General features: G+C 36.0%; 1 protein-coding gene across 4 annotated transcripts in view; it reads right to left on the minus strand.

The window, feature by feature from the left end:
- The window catches only part of TOP2B (DNA topoisomerase II beta), a 60,950-nt gene that overhangs the window by 30,376 nt on the left and 10,507 nt on the right, over window positions 1-20,067 (minus strand). For all 4 annotated transcript variants that reach the window (XM_059490580.1, XM_059490566.1, XM_059490574.1 and 1 more), the window contains exons 2-10: window positions 12,482-12,655; window positions 11,711-11,801; window positions 9,718-9,781; window positions 8,338-8,483; window positions 7,836-7,933; window positions 6,214-6,426; window positions 5,961-6,134; window positions 1,458-1,559; window positions 1,238-1,375 (exon numbers count right to left, since the gene is read on the minus strand). In XM_059490580.1, the coding sequence (XP_059346563.1) occupies window positions 1,238-1,375; window positions 1,458-1,559; window positions 5,961-6,134; window positions 6,214-6,426; window positions 7,836-7,933; window positions 8,338-8,483; window positions 9,718-9,781; window positions 11,711-11,801; window positions 12,482-12,655 (1,200 nt within the window). The remainder of the gene's footprint in view (window positions 1-1,237; window positions 1,376-1,457; window positions 1,560-5,960; window positions 6,135-6,213; window positions 6,427-7,835; window positions 7,934-8,337; window positions 8,484-9,717; window positions 9,782-11,710; window positions 11,802-12,481; window positions 12,656-20,067) is intronic.

Consider the following 20,067-nt stretch of genomic DNA (forward strand, 5'->3'; position numbering starts at 1 on the left):
TGACAGCAAAAAGCAGCCTTATGGGGTATTTATGACCATTTAAATTTTCTTTGGAAATGACTCAAAATGGCTGAAAGACAATCAAAACTATTTAAGAACAAGCTTTCTACCAATCACTTGAGAATCTGATACCAATTTTAGAAACACATCTGCAGCAAAAATAGCATATAATATATTTTCTAAACTAAAACTGCTTTAAGTTTTGTTTCACATCAAAAGAAAACACAGATGGAGCAAAATACTGTGAGCTTTGGCTTTTAATTATCCCCCATAATACAGCATTCATTGTTGAGATTGTGCTGCACATTTAATGCATCTGGAAATCAATGTTTACTTCTGGGAATATGAAAAACACTATAAACCAAACCTGCTGATGGTAATACAACATGTATTTATTCTTCAGATTTTGTTATACAAGACCCTTGTATTATTTTTTTTCTCTAAATTCTGAAGGAATGTCACCGATAACACAGAATTAGAAGAACAAACCACTATACAAGCAGTTAAGTTTTGATGCCAGGAGTATTAGCAGTGGCACTGTTCTCCTCACTAGTGGAGTTTCATTTAAGGCTACTGGCATTACACAGGACTTAGTAAAATGAGTTCTGGCTAACAGAATTCTACTTTTCCTTCATTGTATGAAAATGTAGTAGAGGAAAAACCTCTCTGAGGTATTTCTACAAATATATTCATTTAGAACAGCAATTCTTAACACATCTTCGAAAAATTTTAAACTTACTTCCTGACAACAATGATCACTTTGAATACTACAGGCACCATTTTGCATTTCCTTGATTACTGCATGAACAAGTAAATATGAAACATCCTCTCCCTCTCTTTTCACTCCAGTGAAACAGAATAGAACTGATACCAAAGAGTAAGGCAGACAATATTCTCAACTTCAGAAAAATACTTTAACACAAAAACCACTGATCAAGGACCTCATTTACATTTTAAAGAGTCGAATTAATTTCATTTACCAATGTAAATGCCAGAATCTCCAACAAACAAGCTGATCATGTGAATTTTAAATCCAGGGCATCAATCAAAACACAGTCACTGCATCCATTATTAAGACCAGAGGATGAACAGACATTCCTTCACCCCACTTCCCGAGTATGCAAATGTCACTGCAGTACCACAATGAACTATAACTAATCTTCTGCTACAGAACATACATACATTTGGTCCAGTGTGTCAATTACCATTCACAAAGGAATAAAAGAGGTTTACTTACTGCTTTAAAAAATTTCTCAGAGAGCTGGCACTTAGACCCAAAACTTTTAGGCTGCAATGTCATGTTTTCCTTCGTCTGGGAATCAAATGATGGGTTTTCAATCAAGCAATTAACAAAAACCCATATATGGTTCTTCACCTGTTTAAAACATAGAAACCAATTTACTCAACAAAATTCTCACATTCTTTTTTTTCCAGTATTTTTGCATAAAGTTACTTGCCTGAAATGGTTTGACTGAAACTCCAGCTTTATTCTTCTTTTTCACCACTTCTATCAGTTTGCCCACAACCTGATCCACCACATAATCAACATGCCTACCACCCTGAATGAGGGAAGAGGAAAAAAAAAAACAAATAATAAACAAAATAATCATTAAATTTCCTATTAGTTTTTAGCTGTATTAACAAAATTCCTTTAGTCATACTTTGGTACAGAAATCTATGCACACTGAGTTGCAGCATAAGACAGAAAAATATGTTTTTTCCAGGTCATTCAGTCTTCATGCAAGTGAGGACGACAGAAGTTAATTGATTGATTACTCAAATACCTTCCTTTAAATTTGTAGACAAAAAAGCCAGAATATTAATAAAATGGTAAATTCTAGTGGCTGTCATAGAAGTTCATATCCCTTTGACTAAAATCTTGTAAAAGTGGAGTGATGCAGGCATATCCCATAAAATGAAAACATACCTAACTCAAAATTCCGTATTTTACACAGATCACCTTTGCTTTACATCAGTTAGCACCTTACAAAAATACAGACTAAATATTGGTTCCTGTTCAGAACAATCTACATTAGGGCAGACAGAACAAAGAACATTTGTCTATGGAGAAGTTCATCATGAAGTAACAAGCAGAAAAACCCTTGCTCTTTAAAGCTGTATTTAAAATAGAACTGAGGAGGAAAAAAAAAAGCTTTTGACAGGTATGAAGAAGTATAGGATAGATAAGAAATAAGTAAGAGAAAACAAAACCAAGCATAAACAGCAGCCAAAAAGAGGAAAACAGCTAGCAATCAAACCCCAAAAGTTAGGATTCTACATTTTAAGGCAGAATATGGATGTGAAAAGACTGAAGATGTAAAGAAGTCAAATTGAGGGGATAGCAGCTGTTCTCAGCTTCATGCAGAAAGCAGAGATTTAAATTAAAAAAAAAAAAAAAAAAAAGAGTAGATAAAACCAAAATGGTTAAGCTAGTAAATATTATTAGTCATAACCAAACCAGCAGTTGCACTTCAAAGTAACCATCTATGGTTTCTCTCAGTTCCTAGAGTCATCTACTAAAACAGCAACACAAACCATTAGAAGCACCCTGCAAAGTCTTTTCTCATGGCATTTCTTCTAAAAAAACAGCCAACCAAAAAACCCACATCTAAACCCCAAAAGCTGCCAAAATTAAAACACAACAGTTTGTATCCACCAATAGATGACAGAGTTTCAGTAGAGAGAGAGTTCAATGGAAAGCGGATCTATCAATATCCTGCCACTTTAAAGAAAAATAAATCCATTTCCAAACTGTAAAGAAAAGCTATTACTGGAAAATATCAAATTACACATTTCAAAATCATTCCACACTTGAATGGCAATCTTGAAATGCATTTCTTTTACTCATCACATTACTGAAAATTTATGCTCATGGGAACATCTCAATATATTTTTGCATTTAAAACTTTAGCAATTTTTAAATTTTGCTAAAAGTAGCAACTGACATACCAAGAAAACCAGCAATTTACTAGTTATACAGCAGTTCACCATTCCTGAGTCCATTCTTAAGCAGCTGTGAGTGAGGGATGCTCAGAGCTCAGAGTTGGGACCTTCTCAACCATCTCACCAGCAGGTGTCAAATGGACCAGAACAGTCTGGAACCGCCCCAGCTGTCAGAACAATTCCATAAAAGACACAAAGGCAAAAACACCCTCTGAATCTAGAGGGCTGCCAAAGACTGTTACAACTTTTGAATTATGGGGGAAGAGAGCTAGAACTGCATAACCTTCTTTTTCCAGAAGGTAATGATGGAAACTTGCAAACTTCAGGATGCAAAGGTATCTAATTAGGTGCTAACAAAAATCTTAAAAATGAAGCTCTGACTGCCTCCTATATACTGTTCTATTCTTCTCATAGCCAACAGTTTCCACTGATTTGGAGGCAAGCTACATCTTAACTCTATGGACAGATAAATGGTTTATATGGTAGAAAAATTCAGAAGGTAACTATGAATTTGAAGTTTTCATTTAATTAGTTTTACAATTTTGATCCTATTTTCTTCTCCATTTAAAAAAATTATATTTATTTTATGAAAATAACTCTGAAATCTAGAATAATCCTGAACTTCTTGCTGAACTCCAGCAAATTTTAGCAGGTTGGAATTCTCTCTCCATGCAAGTCTACCTTCTGAAACTGCAAATGTATTGGCTGAACATTTCTGCTAAAATGACTGGTAATATTATAGTTAGCAGTTCCACCATATTAAAGTATATACATAGCATTAGATTGCTATGTTAATTGTTGAGGTTTCTATTACAATTTTTGCCACAGCTAGTATTTGAAATTCAGAACTTAAGAAGACCATGTTTAATCAGTTTTCAAGTCTCACTGAAGGTTATCTGTACAAATGTTAATAGCTACAAACACTCTCTCAACTGTGGTATCAGAGCCTGAAGTTGAATTTTGTGGCAGTCTGCTATGGCAAAACATTGATTAAATGGGGAGCTGGAAAAGGTAACAAATTTACACGAAATAAGCAAGGGAGTTGTACCTCAAAATACTGCCTGACCTCCCAAACACCCCTCAAAAAACACCATGACAGCAACCTAAAAAAACTTACTTGCAATTTACAGCAAGTTTAAAAAAAGATGGAGGAAAGTTACAGCTGGGTGAAATTTACCCAGATTCAGAAACAAAAAGCTGTCAGCAAACAGTGACAATTAAATGCTAGCATGAGCTCCTCACTTGTTAGCAGATAAGGGGGCAGGCAGCTGATACAGTTAATTACCTCCCATTATGTCCCATCCCTGGGTAGCTGGTCAAAAATTGCTGGTGAGGGGGGTTCCTGCCCCAGCATCCCATACCCAGTAACACATAAAGCATGGATAGAGAGAGTGGGGAAAACTAGAAATTACAACACTTACTTTTGAAGAATACACAGAACTTTTTCCTAAGCATATTTCAAAAGAATATCTAATAACAATATATGTGTAACTGCATGATGGTGAAAATTGATCCAGAAGAGTAAAATCCAAAATCTTCAGAGTAAGTGTATGCAATTTATTTTACTTAGGAATCAAGAAGTATTCAGTTTTTTCAAACCATTTTTTTTAGCTTCCTATCAGCCATAATGAAGTTTCTCTATATTGCTAGTTTCTCCATGAAAGTATTGTACACCTCTTTAAGGTCATGTTGTTTTTCTTCTTTATGCTGCACAAAGAGGCCTGAACTAAAACTAAGCTGTAACCCTTCAACTACCTGATTTGTCATCCCTAGTTCTGACCAAGTTTTTAATTGCAATGCACACTTAAAAAGTAAATATTCTACAATTAAATTAATTAATTAAACTTGCCCAGTTACCATTCATTCAGCTACACTGAAAGAGACTGAAAAGAAGTTATGTAATAAAAATTATGTCCCACCAAACACTAGCTAACACCAAGATTAACACTGACAATTTTGGGCACCTGCCAGACTAAGTGCAACCACTGGTGCTTATGAACCATTTGTGATACCATTAGAATTTTCTTCTGACTCTTTCAACAGAGGTGTGAGCAAGGAGAGGTTTCAAAGTGCCTGATTAACAATTCTTACCTTTCCCATCTTTTAGAAAGCTCACAGTTAAGATTCTCTAGAAACAGTCTCACCTGTTACTAGGACTGCTTGTTCTAATCTTGTTAAATCCAGCTTGCTAGATGTGCTACCTCTAACAAGTAGACTGTTTAGTAAGAGCTAACAGCTTAACTGCCTAGTTGTTAGGTCACTCATCCAGTGCAATTTGTGAAGAGCAGAAGTGACAAAGACTTTTTTTCTCACCATGGTGGACCACAGATCCCTAAAGCTGGTCCATGCCAAAAGGGTGTAAATAGGAGTTACGCTGGTTGGTTTCAGATGATGACCTTCCTGCCTGACCATCCCCATAAGTCGAGAAGCACCGAGCTGTACTTTACTTAGTATGCTGAGCACATTGCTAACTTAAGATCTTTCTTTCTTATTATATCACTACTACTATAGTTGCAAAGAAAACCTAGGTATCCTTATGAAGATACACAAATAAAAGAAAATTAATCTCAACAACTTCAGGGCAATTTTCTCCATCATGGACAGCCATTTCTCAAGGACATCAAAAGCCATTTTTGTCCTCCAAACTTGCTACTGGTAGCTTTAAAGGTATTTGTACACTTTTAAACTTTACTTCCAGAATTATCTTATTACAATGTGTTTAAGAGGAAGAAATAAATTAGTTCCATTTTCTTCAACACCATGCATGCTCACATAAGATATCAGTATCACCAATAATGATTACTAGCGTTTTCAAAACTAGTGCTTATGTAGAAATACTGCTATGAATGTATTTTGACTGCATCCAATTGCTCTGCCAGCTCCTCTCATGCATTGGATTACCTCACCTATTTATTTATAGCAACCCAGACTCACTGTTTTATCAAACACCTGACTGGGCATGGCCTCAGCACGCATTTTATCATTTCCATTTTGTACCATTTGCTCTAACCACTCACCTTTGTGGTAGCTATACTATTTACAAAGCTGATCTGCTGGAACCCTTTCTCACTCAGAGTGAGGCACACATCCCATCGTTCATTCACGACTTCGTGGATGACTTTGAGCGCGACTCCGGTTTCATCCAGCTTGTCCTTCACGTAAAGATCTACGTAGCTGCGAAATCCATTTACCTACAAGCAACAGGTCACAGTCAAATATCTGCACCAAATACTCTCAGTACACTCAAGATATATCAAGTGATGTTCTTACAGGCAGTTTCTTCCCATTCAACATGACTTTGACTCCTTTGCACGACCCAGCCAAATCATACGCTCGTCTTGTCATCAGGGCCACAATATCCTTATCAAGCTTTTCCATTTTAAATTTAGACAGATCTGGCTGGAATGTAATGCATGTGTAGTCATCACCTTCAAAATGCTTAATCTTGGGTTCAGAGGTCTTCATCATGTTGTTCATCCAAGTCTTTGGAAACAAAACATTTTAGATGTTACTTTACAACACATTATCCTCCCCCTTTATTCCCTTTTCTAGCTATGCTGGGATTGCAACAGTTACACAAGAAAAAGCTCACAAACTTCCTTTAGAAATTTCCTCTGGTAAAACACTACACAAAGTTAATTGATTTACAGAGGTAAGCACAAGCATAGGTGACAGCATATTTGTGGTTTCTGGAAACATGCAGGTATTATTACACTGAGGGACATGATTCTAATGCAAGTGGAGCCTCCCACAGAACTCCCAAAATTAGATACAAGTGAGCTGGGATTACAGTCCTTGTTACCCATCCATTTAATACTTTCGATCTACTACACACCTCTACAGAGAGGCTTGTTAGTCCCTGTGCAGAGACTTAGTAGTTTCTAAGACAGCATCTTGGTGGCTGTGCAGTGTGCCAAAAAGTCCCCAAAAACCCAAGGTGCTCAGATTTGACTCAGGAATCTTGCATCATTCCCTATTCAAGAACACGGGCACATCTGCATGATCAAGCCGATATCTGCTCACAGCACATATCAAAGCTCAGTTCTAATAAATTTTCACAGATTTTGAAAATACTGCAAACAGAGCACTTTAAGCCATAAAGCATTTAGTAATTTTCAAAAAGTACACTTGAACCAATATTAATTTGCCCTTTGGCAGTCAGCATAAAATATTACATTTTTTAAGAGACGGGCGTAACAGATTAAGTGTATTATTTATGTAGTGATATGACAGCATGACCAGAAAATTAATTAATTGTCCAGAAAGTAAGAAAAGAAAGCCCCCAGCTGGCAAAGACTGTAAAGCCAAGGAACTTTGGTATCTAATACTCTGCCAAAGTACTTTAAACTTTTAGAAAGGTGGCCATTTCAAAGCTATATACACTAGACCTGATCACATTCTTGGTCTGTATGCAAACAATGAGCATTGGGTTCAGGTGGGGGGTTTGCACTGAAGTCCACGTGGGGCTAGTTAAATTCATGACATAAAAACTGAAAAATCTGTTTCTTAACACCATACAAAATTACACAGATGATTGTTTCTATGTTTGCATAGCTAAGTAGAAAAATTTTTTTAACAGATTACACAACAGGAATTTCAAAATGTTTCAACGGACTATGTTCCTTTTCACAGGTACATGAATATAATTTTGTTTTAACAGAAATTTGGAGTTTTTTTAGTCACCAAACAGTTCAAAGAAAGTATTATTTTACCCAAGAAGCCTAACATAAGAAATACCAATTTTTACCAACTGAACTAACCTAGCCTGCAAATTCTACACATCCCTTTGAATGAGAAATTATCCATTTTGTTAAACATTCCTATCTGTGTTAGATTTTAGACCTGTAACTACAGCAAAAAAAAAAGGACAGAAGCTTTGAACACTTCTATACCTGCTTAAAGCTGTGCTTGTACTCCTTGCAAGCAGTTTCAACTGTAAACTTTGTACTAAATATGTTACAAAGTTTTGCACCATAGCCATTGCGTCCACCTGAAAAAAACAACATATAGTAAACTAGGGTCAGTTTAAATTTAGGATAATAAACCATATCCTAATTTATCCAATTTATTTTTCCCTGCATTTCAGGAGCACAAGTGTTTAAATACTCATATAGATTACAATTAAAATATAGAAGTATGTTTTTTGTCACTCAGTAATGAGTACTGACATTAGAGATGTAAATGTAAAGGTCTCTGTAAACACTGGTATTAAAAGAGGAAAAGTAGGATATTTCCCTTAAGTCTTTTTACCCTAATAAAGAGCTAAAGTAATGGCGACTGAGTAATCACCTGCTATGAAACAGAAAATAAAGACAAAAATTGAGAAGGGGAAGCATACTGAAGAGTCACACAATGGCTTAACTGAATAAAACAAAGCACATTAAATAGCCTTGCCTGTAACTTTTTTCTCATCGTCATCATAGTTGCTGGAAGTCAGTAGCTGCCCAAAGATTAAAGCAGGTACGTATACTTTCTCTACTTTGTGTTCCACAACTGGTATCCCCTTTCCATTATTCCATATGCTGATAATGTTTGATTCCCTAGAAAATAGTGAAGGCATTAAGCAAATGAATGCAATCTTGAAAACAGACTTCTGCATATCTGTTTAAACATAGCAAATAAAATTGCCTACACAAAAATATAGCAAAAGACCATTATCTTACCACATTTACTTAGAGCTCTAACAATTTTAATTACAAAAAATTCCACTTATTTTTGCTTATTAGATGTCTTGGAAGAAGGAGCTTAATTGTCCATACACAACAGTATTTCATACAACAATAATAACTCCAAAAAAATTGTTTGAAGAGCTTTCACTGTCAACATGAACTGCAACAGGGGCCTGACAATTAGTGACAGCATTAAATTCAAAATAGAGATGTAGCTTTTAAGGTTTCATTGAAGTCCATCCAGACAAGTTATCATCTGTTTAAAAGTGTCATTTCTGAGCTATGATAAATATTGTGACTTATTTTATATAACAGTGCCAAAATCCATAAATATCTGGCATCACTAATATATCTAGCTCTTACATAGGATTTTCATTTTTCACTATTAGAGAGTTCAAAATCAGGACAGGTCTAGCAAATTTAAACATTTACAATTTCCCTCCCACTCCATGATGGAAGTGGAAAAATCGCTTCTCAGCATATTTATCCTAAAGGTTAGGTTTGAAAACTAGCTACTAAATCATTCATTATTCAGTTACATGTCAGTGAAAAAATACTACCAAAGGAACCCAATCAGCATCTATTTAAATACAGTATTTCTCACCTAAAATGATCTCTTCAAGTATTTAGTTTCAAAAAACATGGTAATGGAAGTGTTTGCAACATGAAGTTTCAGCGTGATATAGATGACTAATTCAGTCTTATCCTGATGCTGAAGGAGTTAACACAGAAGTTCAAGAGGGGCAAAACTGTTACAAAACTTCAAACCTGGTATTTAAGATTTGTAAAGATTTGTAAACCTGGCTGGCTATAGTTATGCACTGCCAATTTAAATTTATCATAAATTTTATGAACTTCTGGTTTTAAGTTTCATTCAAACCCTATCAAATGGTTAAGGAAAGCAATTATTATAAATTCAGAATGGTAGCACTTAATGTTAACCAGTTTTAATTCACCTCTTCATCTTAAAATATGAAGCCAATGGAAACAATTCCAAAAATATTTTGTTTTCAAGAAATTCAATTTCATCAGTAAAATCATTTGTACAAATCTAAACTGTAATAGCACTGGCAAGGAAAGCAAATGAAAACATGCTTTTACTTACGGATCAATGGATATTTTAATACAAGTCATATTCTTGTCCCTCTGCTTATTGTCAGCAGCATTTACTATGAAACAAAGTAGCATAAATTAACACTTCATAGGCAATTATTAATCTCTTGGTCTGTAAAAGTGATTTTATACATATTCCACCACCAGTTACAACAGTCAGGTATTTCTTAATCTGGCAGCTCTTTGTATATATTTTGTACCTTAGCACTGGAGTCTATAAATACAACCAAGTGACTACAAGAAGATATTTTTCAACCTTCTTATAATTACTGATTCTATTTCTAGCAGTTAGACTATATCAGAAATAAATATAGAAGTGTATTTTGTGAGCTCATAACTGTTCTTAACATACTGAGCACTTCATTCTTCTCGTGTTGTTCTTGTTTGGATATTCACTGCAGTATATAGATGAGAAACCCTAGAAACTTATATCATCACCAGACCAGTTTACACATGGAAACCCACCAAGAAAGTGACATTCATTAGAGAGTGTTTTGACTGCAGCAAAAGCTCTCTTTAAAGAGCCTGCAACATGCAAGACTTGTAACAAACAGTCTACACAGTTTAGGAACAAAACAAGGATAACTCGAAATTAACATTCAACCAGAATTTAGTTGAATTGCACTGCCATGTATATGAACTACAGGAAGCAGAAATGTGACTGTGGCCATTAAATATGAAAACACATTACAGTATTTTTCAGTTTCTGTCTCATCATCCATGAAACAGATGAAGGTAAAAACCCAAAATACCAAAGTACAATATCTTACCAGCTGATAAGGACCTCAGCATAAGATCAGATATTTCAAAGTGTTTTTGCTAAAATCATGAAGTTTCATTCAAAAGCATGCATAGCCAAAATGTCCCATTTTCATAATTTTATTACATTGTCCCCTAGCTCTCAAACCACACTCTCTGGAGCACTTATCAGTGCTTCATAAAGCAGCAATAAGCCGTGAAGTGGTACAATAGTGACAGAATATGATCTTCCTTCTGAATGGGACAATATGGAAGTGGTCTCCCTAACATGAAAAGCCAAAAAACTTAGATCTGTGAGGCAGCACTCAAAACAGAAGCAATTAAAGGTTTTCATTACCATGTTTATCAAATTAAGTAATAAGTTAAAAATAATATAGAAAAAATATTAAGCATTATTTTCCATCTGGTAAAGATATATTGCTTCAAAAATGACAGTGCTGTAAAGCAATTTTAGAGATGTAGAAAAGTGGTGAACCTAACGAAGGTCACGACAAAACTGACCTCAGTAGACCATAACTTAATTTATGAGGTAATCCTACCAATCCTTTTAACAGAATTTCATAAAAGCTCATAAGTCCAAAATTTTATGTCAATTAGATCAGTTCAGAAGACAGCACAGTACTCATATATTGCACATATCTACTGCTGATTAGCGTGTAGCTGTCACCAACACAGTATCATCAACTAGCAAGTCACAGTAACTTTTTTTTTGTGCCTCAGTCATAATGCTTTTTAATGGCAGTATGATACTCATTTATTTTAAAACTGTATGAAGTCTAGAAATGATCTATGAAAACTACCACCACTATCCCTCTGCAGAGAAGGAGGAAGTTTTAATGATTGATGAAAGGATGATCTAAGTGAACGCTCAGACATCTCAGAAGTTGCATTCTTTCAGAGGAATAATCTTCTTTCAAATGTCACTTTAAATTGTAGCCCTAAAAACACTTCACAGATTAAAAATCTTGTAATAATATTGATCATAAAGAATGATCTAGTTTGGATATTCAGTAACAAATATTTATATTTTCTTGAAAGTTCAGCTGAAAACTCTTTCCTTTTAAACTTTTCTATAGTTCCAGAATGCACTAAATTTTTATGCTCTATAGTTTAGCAGGACTCAAGTCTGGGATTTAAACTTAGATTCAAGTCAACGTACTTTGAGAGCACTTAGAAAAGCTTGTACTCCACAATGCTAAGGCAGTATTGTTGTTAAAAATACTTACCAAGAATTTCATCAAAGATCTTGTACAAGCCTGGAACAAAGGTAACTTCTCTGCAATTCATTCCTACATCTTCATCATAAACCCACATTAACTACATGGAAACAAAATAAAATAAAGTATTTACTGTCTTGGTAAACCAGTCTATGATTCCCTATGATCTATTTCCTTCAGGAACTTTCCTCTTACAGTCTGATTACTGCAGCCATACAAGACAAAAGCAGAAGTCTGCAGAAGTTACAGCAAGCACCCACAAAGATTCCATAATGAAAATCCATTATTTTCTGCTTCGTGGGGAACTCCCAACAGTACAGACAGTGAATTTCAAAGCAATTTACAACTTCACAAAAACAACTGAAGAAAGTGCCAGCAGGAGGCTCAAATTCTCTGTTCTCTACCTAAACCAAGAGACCAAAGCATTTTTGCACCTGGTATAAATGCTACTTACAAATATGCATAGATATGTGTGTGCACATAAGCATGTTTGTGAGCACAGACCTATACACACAGAGCTGTCTGCTCACACATAGGTGTTTGTGTTTTGACTGGATTTCAGTATTTTTTGATCCTATCTTTTCAGATGAACCCAGCACTACATGCCTTAAAGCAAGTACTATCTGCTTCCTACACATGCACACATAAACAAGACCACAGTTTTCAACCTTCTAACTCAGAAAACTGCGAAACCAGAGATGGGTCTATTTAATAACCATAACAGACATTTCCTCATTAAAACAATAAAAACCATTAAGATGTAAATTTAGTGACCCTTACCTGAGTTAGGGGTTCAACTGACCCAATGTAGGTATCTGGACGGAGGAGGATGTGCTCAAGCTGAGTCTTTTTCTGATAAACTCTCTCAACAGACATCTTCTTTGAAGTGTCATTTTTATTAATGCTTTCTGAGTCTTCCTTTTTTGAAGCATTCATCTGATTATCAAATAATGTCTAAAAAACCAAACCAAACCAACAATCAACCTCACTGAATCTGTCACTCTTGAGATATAAACAAAATCTGACAGAGATTTAAATTACAATCAAAACTTGTCATGTAATTTAAATGTTAAGTTTTCAGATGCATTAAGATAAAGCTATCCTTGCAACAGAGAAAAACCAACAGATTACATGACAGAACCTTAACAAATTGTTGCATATTCAAACTTCAGCAATTTACTAAACACAATAAACCAAAATAAGGAAACAGCAGCACAAAAGGCACCCATTTCTTCAGGTTAAGTATTTATAACACCCATTTTTTTTATAAGCATTTGAATCCAAACCACTGAAAATGTTCCAAATGGTAACAGCAATACTACACTTTTACATTATAGTCTGGACAATTCATTCGGCAGGACTTAAACACTGTAATGCCTCTCCTACTGGCTCCTCAATTACTATAATTTACATTTTCTACTGAAGTGATCAAACCTGATACAATCCCAGAATGCTTTATGATGAAAGGAGAGACATTATTTACAAGAGCCTATAGAGGAATGACAAGGGGGAATGGCTTCAAACTCAAAGAGTAGGTTTAGATTACATATTAGGAAGACATTCTTTGCTGTGAGGCTGGTGAGGCACTGGAACAGGTGCCCAGAGAAGCTGTGGATGCCCCATCCCTGGGAGTGTCCAAGGCCAGGCTGTGGATGCCCCATCCCTGGGAACGTTCAAGGCCAGGCTGGATGGAATTTTGAGCAACCTGGTCTGGTGGGAGGTGTCCCTGCCCATGGCAGTGGGGGTGGAACTCGATGATCTTTAATTTAAGGTCCCTTCTAACCCAGGTCATTCTATGACTCTAGTAAATAAGCCAAGAACTATAAGAAGAGAGAATCACATAGGCTAATGTTAGAATTTAAACAGAATTCAAGCCTAATCTGTCTGGATTTTATGAAAACTACCTTGAAGAACAGTTTTATGGTAAACTAACCCACTTTGGGATGGGGAGGGAGGTGAGATAAACAGATATGGTGCACTTTCAGCAATTTATCCTGATAGATACTTGCTTGCCATTGAATGAAAACCACATAATAAAAGGTTAACCTCAGAACAACCAAATAAAGACTGGCCCTCTTCTGAGGCAGTAAAAGACTACAAAGAGACTAGTAATGATGTTTTACAGTGTGCCTTCCTATCTATAAACTGGAATTATCTAAATTATCTTAAAAAGGCCAGTAAATGTAACTTTAACTCACATGATTTATTTGCCTGGCTTAGGAAGTTATAAGAAATTCTGTCTCCACCCACCCAGTACCTGAAATTGCCTCCTTCTCTCAGAGGGGCTTTATCAACTCTGAAGCAGGTATTACATGACCAGCAGAAATCATCACCAGATAAATAATGAGGGCAAAACCCACTTGCCACTGGGGCAAATGTTCTCCCTCTCATTTATGTTTCCAGTATGTGTCTGTATAAAGTAAATACAGGCTAAATTCCAACCTTCAATTAACCAGTCATCCTGCAAATTTTGTGGCCAAAAGGAAGTGCAATCACTTCTCCCTCTATCTAGCTTTTGTTGCAGCCTCAGATAGCACTGAAAGCAAAGGGCAAGGAAGCACATAAATCCTTTGGAAAAAAGGAGCAAAGGATACTGAACTCACACTAACAACTTCAGCAGAATCAAAAGGCCAAACACCAACCTATGCACACAATTCTCCACATATTAATCTCATTTATCTTCTCCAGCTTCTAGTACTCAGGCTTTGATGCCCCTCCACCACCCCCATCCCAGCCCAGCCAGCACAAGAATAAAGCATTTATTTCTATTCATAACATGGGAAATTACCTTTCTCCTCCAGATTTAGAGATCACATTTTTCTAGTTTATTTATGGAAATTCTAGGAAGCACACTTCCAGAACTTTGAGAGAGGCAGATTGTGTGCAGCAGTGATGACAACAACCAATTATTTGGCCACGAGTAAACCTGAATATGCCAAATGAGAACAAAATTCTCTATTACCTATTCCTGTATCTTACAGCACCCAGAGGAAAAGGGGAAAAACCCAGGGAATCCCACAATCTGGCACCAGGATTACACACAGCAGAGTTGGAACCACAGCACTAGCTCTCATGACTATTCTTCTGGAGTCTATCTCATTTTCTGCCAAACAGGGAAGTTGCAGAATCACTTGGGTGATTAGAGGGCTTTGGTATCCAAGTTAATTTAGCCTTCACAGTTATTTGGTTGTAAACTGTGATAACCCTGCCACAACCACTCTCAAAATATTAGCTGTGGATCAACTAAGCAAGCAGAAAAGGAGCAGAACTTTGCAAATAGATGCATTAAACTGATACATGGAAGAGGAGGAATAAAAATTGTTACTACGGAAGCATTGCCAGTAGTTGCAACATATTTTTTTTCATTGAAGTAGCTTTGTGAATCATGTCCAGGCTTCCAATGAGTTTCACTGTACATGTATATAAATATTTTTTATTTTATTACCATCTTTGACATCATATCTCATAGGAGTTACCCTTAGCTCACTTACTGGTCCCACAGGTCTGTTAACCCTGTTTTACCATGTTCACTTGTTCTGAAGGGACCAGTGACTAGCAGAAAAATAATATAATATTTCTCAGATTAAATAAGTGTTGGAAAAATGTAAGAGAGGAGATGTAACGGATATAGAATGCAAAAGAATTCCAGGTGCAAAGACCATTAAAATCTCATTCAAACAGAACTGTTCCATTTGCTCCCAATTCTTAGGCCATAAGAAGTTTTTACAGTCAGGGAAGTTTGTGATAGGCAGTTACCACACAATAGTTCTTCAGCTGACATGTATATCAGTATTATATTCTCAGGACTGTTCTGAGACAGCTCTCCAAAATGCTTCTGCTTATCCAGTGTGTGAGGACTGGGATCTAACCATGCATCACAACCCAGCAAACACATTAACACAAAGTGAGAACTTAAACCTTAGCCTAAAAATTTAGGCTACAATTTTCCTACCTCCAATAGCAAAAATGCTATGGGACAAGTAGAGTAAGAGCCAGAAGATTAGCAAAAGTCCATTTGATTGTGACTGAGTAGCTCTAGATTGGGAATAATTATTACAGAATAGAATATTGGGAAGGGATTCTGCAAGTTATTTCCTCTAATACAATGCTAGGAAATGCATTTCTGCTTTCCAGTGAAAGTTTTAGTAGCAGCTTAGAGGAGTTTATACTTTCCAATTTACCAGTAATAAATGTAGAGTATCAAAACTCTATCTTCTGTTGAGATGATACTTTCAAATTGTTGTCATGTTGACAGACAAGGGAGGTCACAGCTAAAAAAACTCTACTGCCCAAAAAGAGCTAGCCCTGCAGAAGTGTCCCTTCTTGGGGACACCTGAGGTTTGCTGTAGGACAGCACTAGTAAGGATCCTCTGCTACTGTACTCCCGGGGACACCTATGTCCATTGTTTATAACACACTCATTGGAACATGACAATGTATGATTTAAGAAGGCAGAGAAATACACAAAGGATCAGCAGAACATATTTTCTTTCTGCTCAATGATTAAAAAGAAAAGGAAAAAACTAGTCTTAAAAAACTTCAATGAATTTTAATGCTATAGTTTTTATTAAGACATCACAAAGTATGCCAAGCTTAAATTTTCATTTCATTGTCACAGAGGACAGATTTCATTCATGATGTATGATTTTATTCATACAATATGTCAAGAATCATACATATTCTGCATGAAAAAATCGTGTTATAAACATTCAGAACTTATTTTAAAATGCTATTGAAACACAAGCATAAAAGCAAAAGCCCAAATGAATGTAATTATGCAGGTATGCAAGGATCAGAAGTCCACAGAACTGCAGTTTCCCAGGCCAAGCATTTTGGGCTGTGCTGTACCCAGAAAACCAATTTTGAATATCTTTATCTCCATCTCAAATGGACATTTTAGAGTTCAAGTGATACTTGGAACTCATTCCAAAAAAGAGAAAATCTTCATCACCAGAGGATAGAGATCTATGGACACAAATATCCTCCACAGTCTTCACATTTTGTGTTCCTTGATAAAAAAGCAAAATAAAATTTAAGTGCTTTCAACTTCTGAATTTCTACTACTTAAAATACAAATAAATCCAACAGGAAAGTCCTCCCCTCCCTTTCTTTTTTTTTTTTTGTTTTAAACTGGGCAAGCCCTTAACCACAGCACTGACAACCTCTGCTGTATATTTTGGAACTGTCTCAAGAATGCCTTTTGTATTCTGTCCTGTATGAAAGATCTTCATATTGTTAAAGCTTCAATAACACTTCTCAAAACAGCATCAGCTGTTGTTTCATGAGAAAACCCCTAAAGAGAATTAACCAAGTGTCACAAAGGGCTTAAGTCTTCTGCTTCACAGTAAGACTGCTTTTTGCTTGTTTGCTTACAGGTTACCCTATGTTCAAGGTCTGCTTTGTAATTTTAATGTTGCCTATTTTTTTATTATTTTTATTATTTTTTTAGACACAGTGTATGACTTTCCCAACGCTCTTGTGACATTCAAGACTTTATAAATTCTTACTAACCTTGTGGAGTTTCTAACCGTCCAGACTGATGACAAATACATACATATAGGTAAGTCAACAAGATAACAATGCTTAGTTAGGAAAGCTACAATCTATTATACTGTTCATCCTCTTTCAAAGACATGCAGTCAAACTTCATACAGTGACCTCTGATGGTGGCAGCTTCCTACATTGCTCTAAAACACAGCATAGTGACAACTGGACAGAAAAATCCCAATTCTCAGGTGACAGCAATTGCTGCACAAGTTATCACATCACCACTATCCTGCATGCTGTCACAAGCAGGTCTTATTGTAGCAACTGCTTTCCCCAGGATGACTGAAATGTCTGCAGAGCTTCCCTTTTGAAGGTGTTTTTGCCATGAATGTATCTAGTACTGTGTGAAAGCTGCAATCATTCTTTCCTTTGGTGATCTCCACAGCCAGAACCCAAGTAGCTGCTGACAGACAAGTTTGGCAACAAGGCTTTTACTGTTGCCAACCAGTACCTTCAACCCATGAACTCACATATCCTGCTTTGGCATCTTCTTTCTTCACATTTTGCCTTTTTTTTTTTTTCATGTTGTGCTCTTACCCATTGACATTTCTGTGTATAATAAGGCATGTATGACATCCATATTAAGTTAGAGATTTTTATTGCTTTTTTGTAATGAAAACCAGGTCACGTCATCTTTCTTTGTGTTTTGAGCCACCATGCTGAGTTGGGTTACTTATGCTGCAAACAGCTGTAATTAATACAGCTGAAGCTTAATACACACTTGATCTAGAGACTTTGGCAGCACCAGAGAAAAGCTATTCCTATCTAAAGACACAATAACATATAAAGCTACAACAAAGAAGGCAGGTTTATCATCAGTTTCAATATTGCCACAGCTGGAATATACATCCTTGCTTTGACTCCTTACTTTAAGTGAAGACTTTACTCTTACTTAAGTAGATTAATTCCACACCATAGAAAGTTGAAAAACCTGAAAAATGTTAACATTAATGTCTCTCCCCATCTACACAAACTTAATTTTTTATTGGTCACTGTCAGTCTCCTCCACTGCAAAATATCTCCATACAACAACACCAACAAACCATTTTTCTTTAGTCTGCCCATTCCTTCTTATCCCTATTAGGTGGCAAGAAAAGGGCTCATTTCCTGCATTAGCAGACAAGCACAAATGAGCCTAGAAGAGAATATGTAGGTGAACAAGAAGTTTCCCTCCCTTTGGCTTTGTCTTTTCTGCCTTAAACTCATAAAACTACTCCATATAATGAATACTCCTGATACATGCTCCTCAATAGGCAAATGCAGCCCTGGGACATAACAATTTAGAAAAGTACATGCCATGTGCCCTACATTTCCTTAAATAAAGTGTAGGATAAGCAATTTAGTGGGACAAGACAGTAAATTTTGAGTGTAATTAAGCTGTAAAACCTTGGGAGGTTAATTAAGTAATGAAAACCACAGATTACAGTTCAAAACAAAACTACCTCTTCTGAGGGAGATATGCTGTATCTACAAAAAAAAAAAAAGTGTATAAGTGCCTTATGATAATTACTAGGGAATTCTATAGATAACATGCTCTTCTTTATTTTAGTGTGTCATACTGGATCATAATGGCCTCTTCTAGCCCTAGAAAAATTGACAAGGAATACAATTTTACCTAAACATTTTGCAATCTTCCCAAAGAAAGCTCTGGCTGAGAATACCTCCCACCATGCAAACAAAACTGGAGGGAGTTTCAAAATAAACCACTCTCCTGCTGTGTTTAACAAATGGTTGGGCTCTCCTGCCAAGATGAAAACACACAAAAGTAACAGTTCCCTTCTACCACAGCAAACTTCCATAGTCTGTCGCATAACATTAGTGACATGAACTAAATCTCTCTATCACATCCTTCCCAAAGCTGGTAATTTCCAGAGAATTCACTCAGAACTAGTCTCACCAGTGAGACTAATCCATCTGTTCATTTTAAATTCCTCATTTTATTTTTTTTTAATCTCCTGATTCTGACACTTCGCTCTGGACTCTGAAAACATCACATTACATGGAGTTCAGTGATGATGATCCAGTTATGGAATAGCTTCAGAATGATCAGATTTCCCTGTTAGAGAGAACCAAAACTACTAATTGCTGCCTTTAAATTAATTTAAAGGCAAAAAATTCCTTCTTTCTTCCCTCCTCTGTTCCTTACAGTGGAATCAAATCCACCTCCCAACAATCTGGTTCAGAGAGCAAAGAGAGCTTCTCCCCATTTTTCAGCAACCAGAAGCAACCAGTTGTCCACTAGCTCACTTTTCTGAACAAGCTTGCTAGAGAATCAGACAAGTTAGTGGTGCAAGGAAAAAAGCATAAACATACAGCTATGGATGTTTAAAAAAACCCCACACTTTTCAACAGGTATTGCTAGATTGCTTAGCTGCATGATGGAATGACACCCTTGGAATTCAGAGCTTCATCTTCCTAATAAATACCTAAACACCATAAAAGTAGTATCATTTTTATTTTAGGATTATTGATACACAACATAGAGGCATACAAGATTTAAATAAAAATTTAGGGATTTTCTTTCTCCATTCTTTTTGAAGAATAACACCTTTGTGCAAATATGTATGCTCACTGTAATTACTTCTGACCAGAAAATGAAGTATGTTGTTTTAAATAATAACTCATTTTCAGTCATATTAAGTTAGTACAGGAACAGTCATGCTTTATTTGGCACAGGCTTCTACACAACCTGCAACACATTCAGATCCTGATCTTTACCATGTTCCTTAAAAGCAGGTGTCTAACATCTGCCCTTGTATGATGACAATTAAATTGAATTTTATTGCTAGATTTTTCTGTTGGTCTGAAATATTTAGTTG

This window comes from Ammospiza nelsoni, chromosome 1 (genome assembly GCF_027579445.1).
Source record: "Ammospiza nelsoni isolate bAmmNel1 chromosome 1, bAmmNel1.pri, whole genome shotgun sequence".
NCBI lineage: Eukaryota > Metazoa > Chordata > Aves > Passeriformes > Passerellidae > Ammospiza > Ammospiza nelsoni.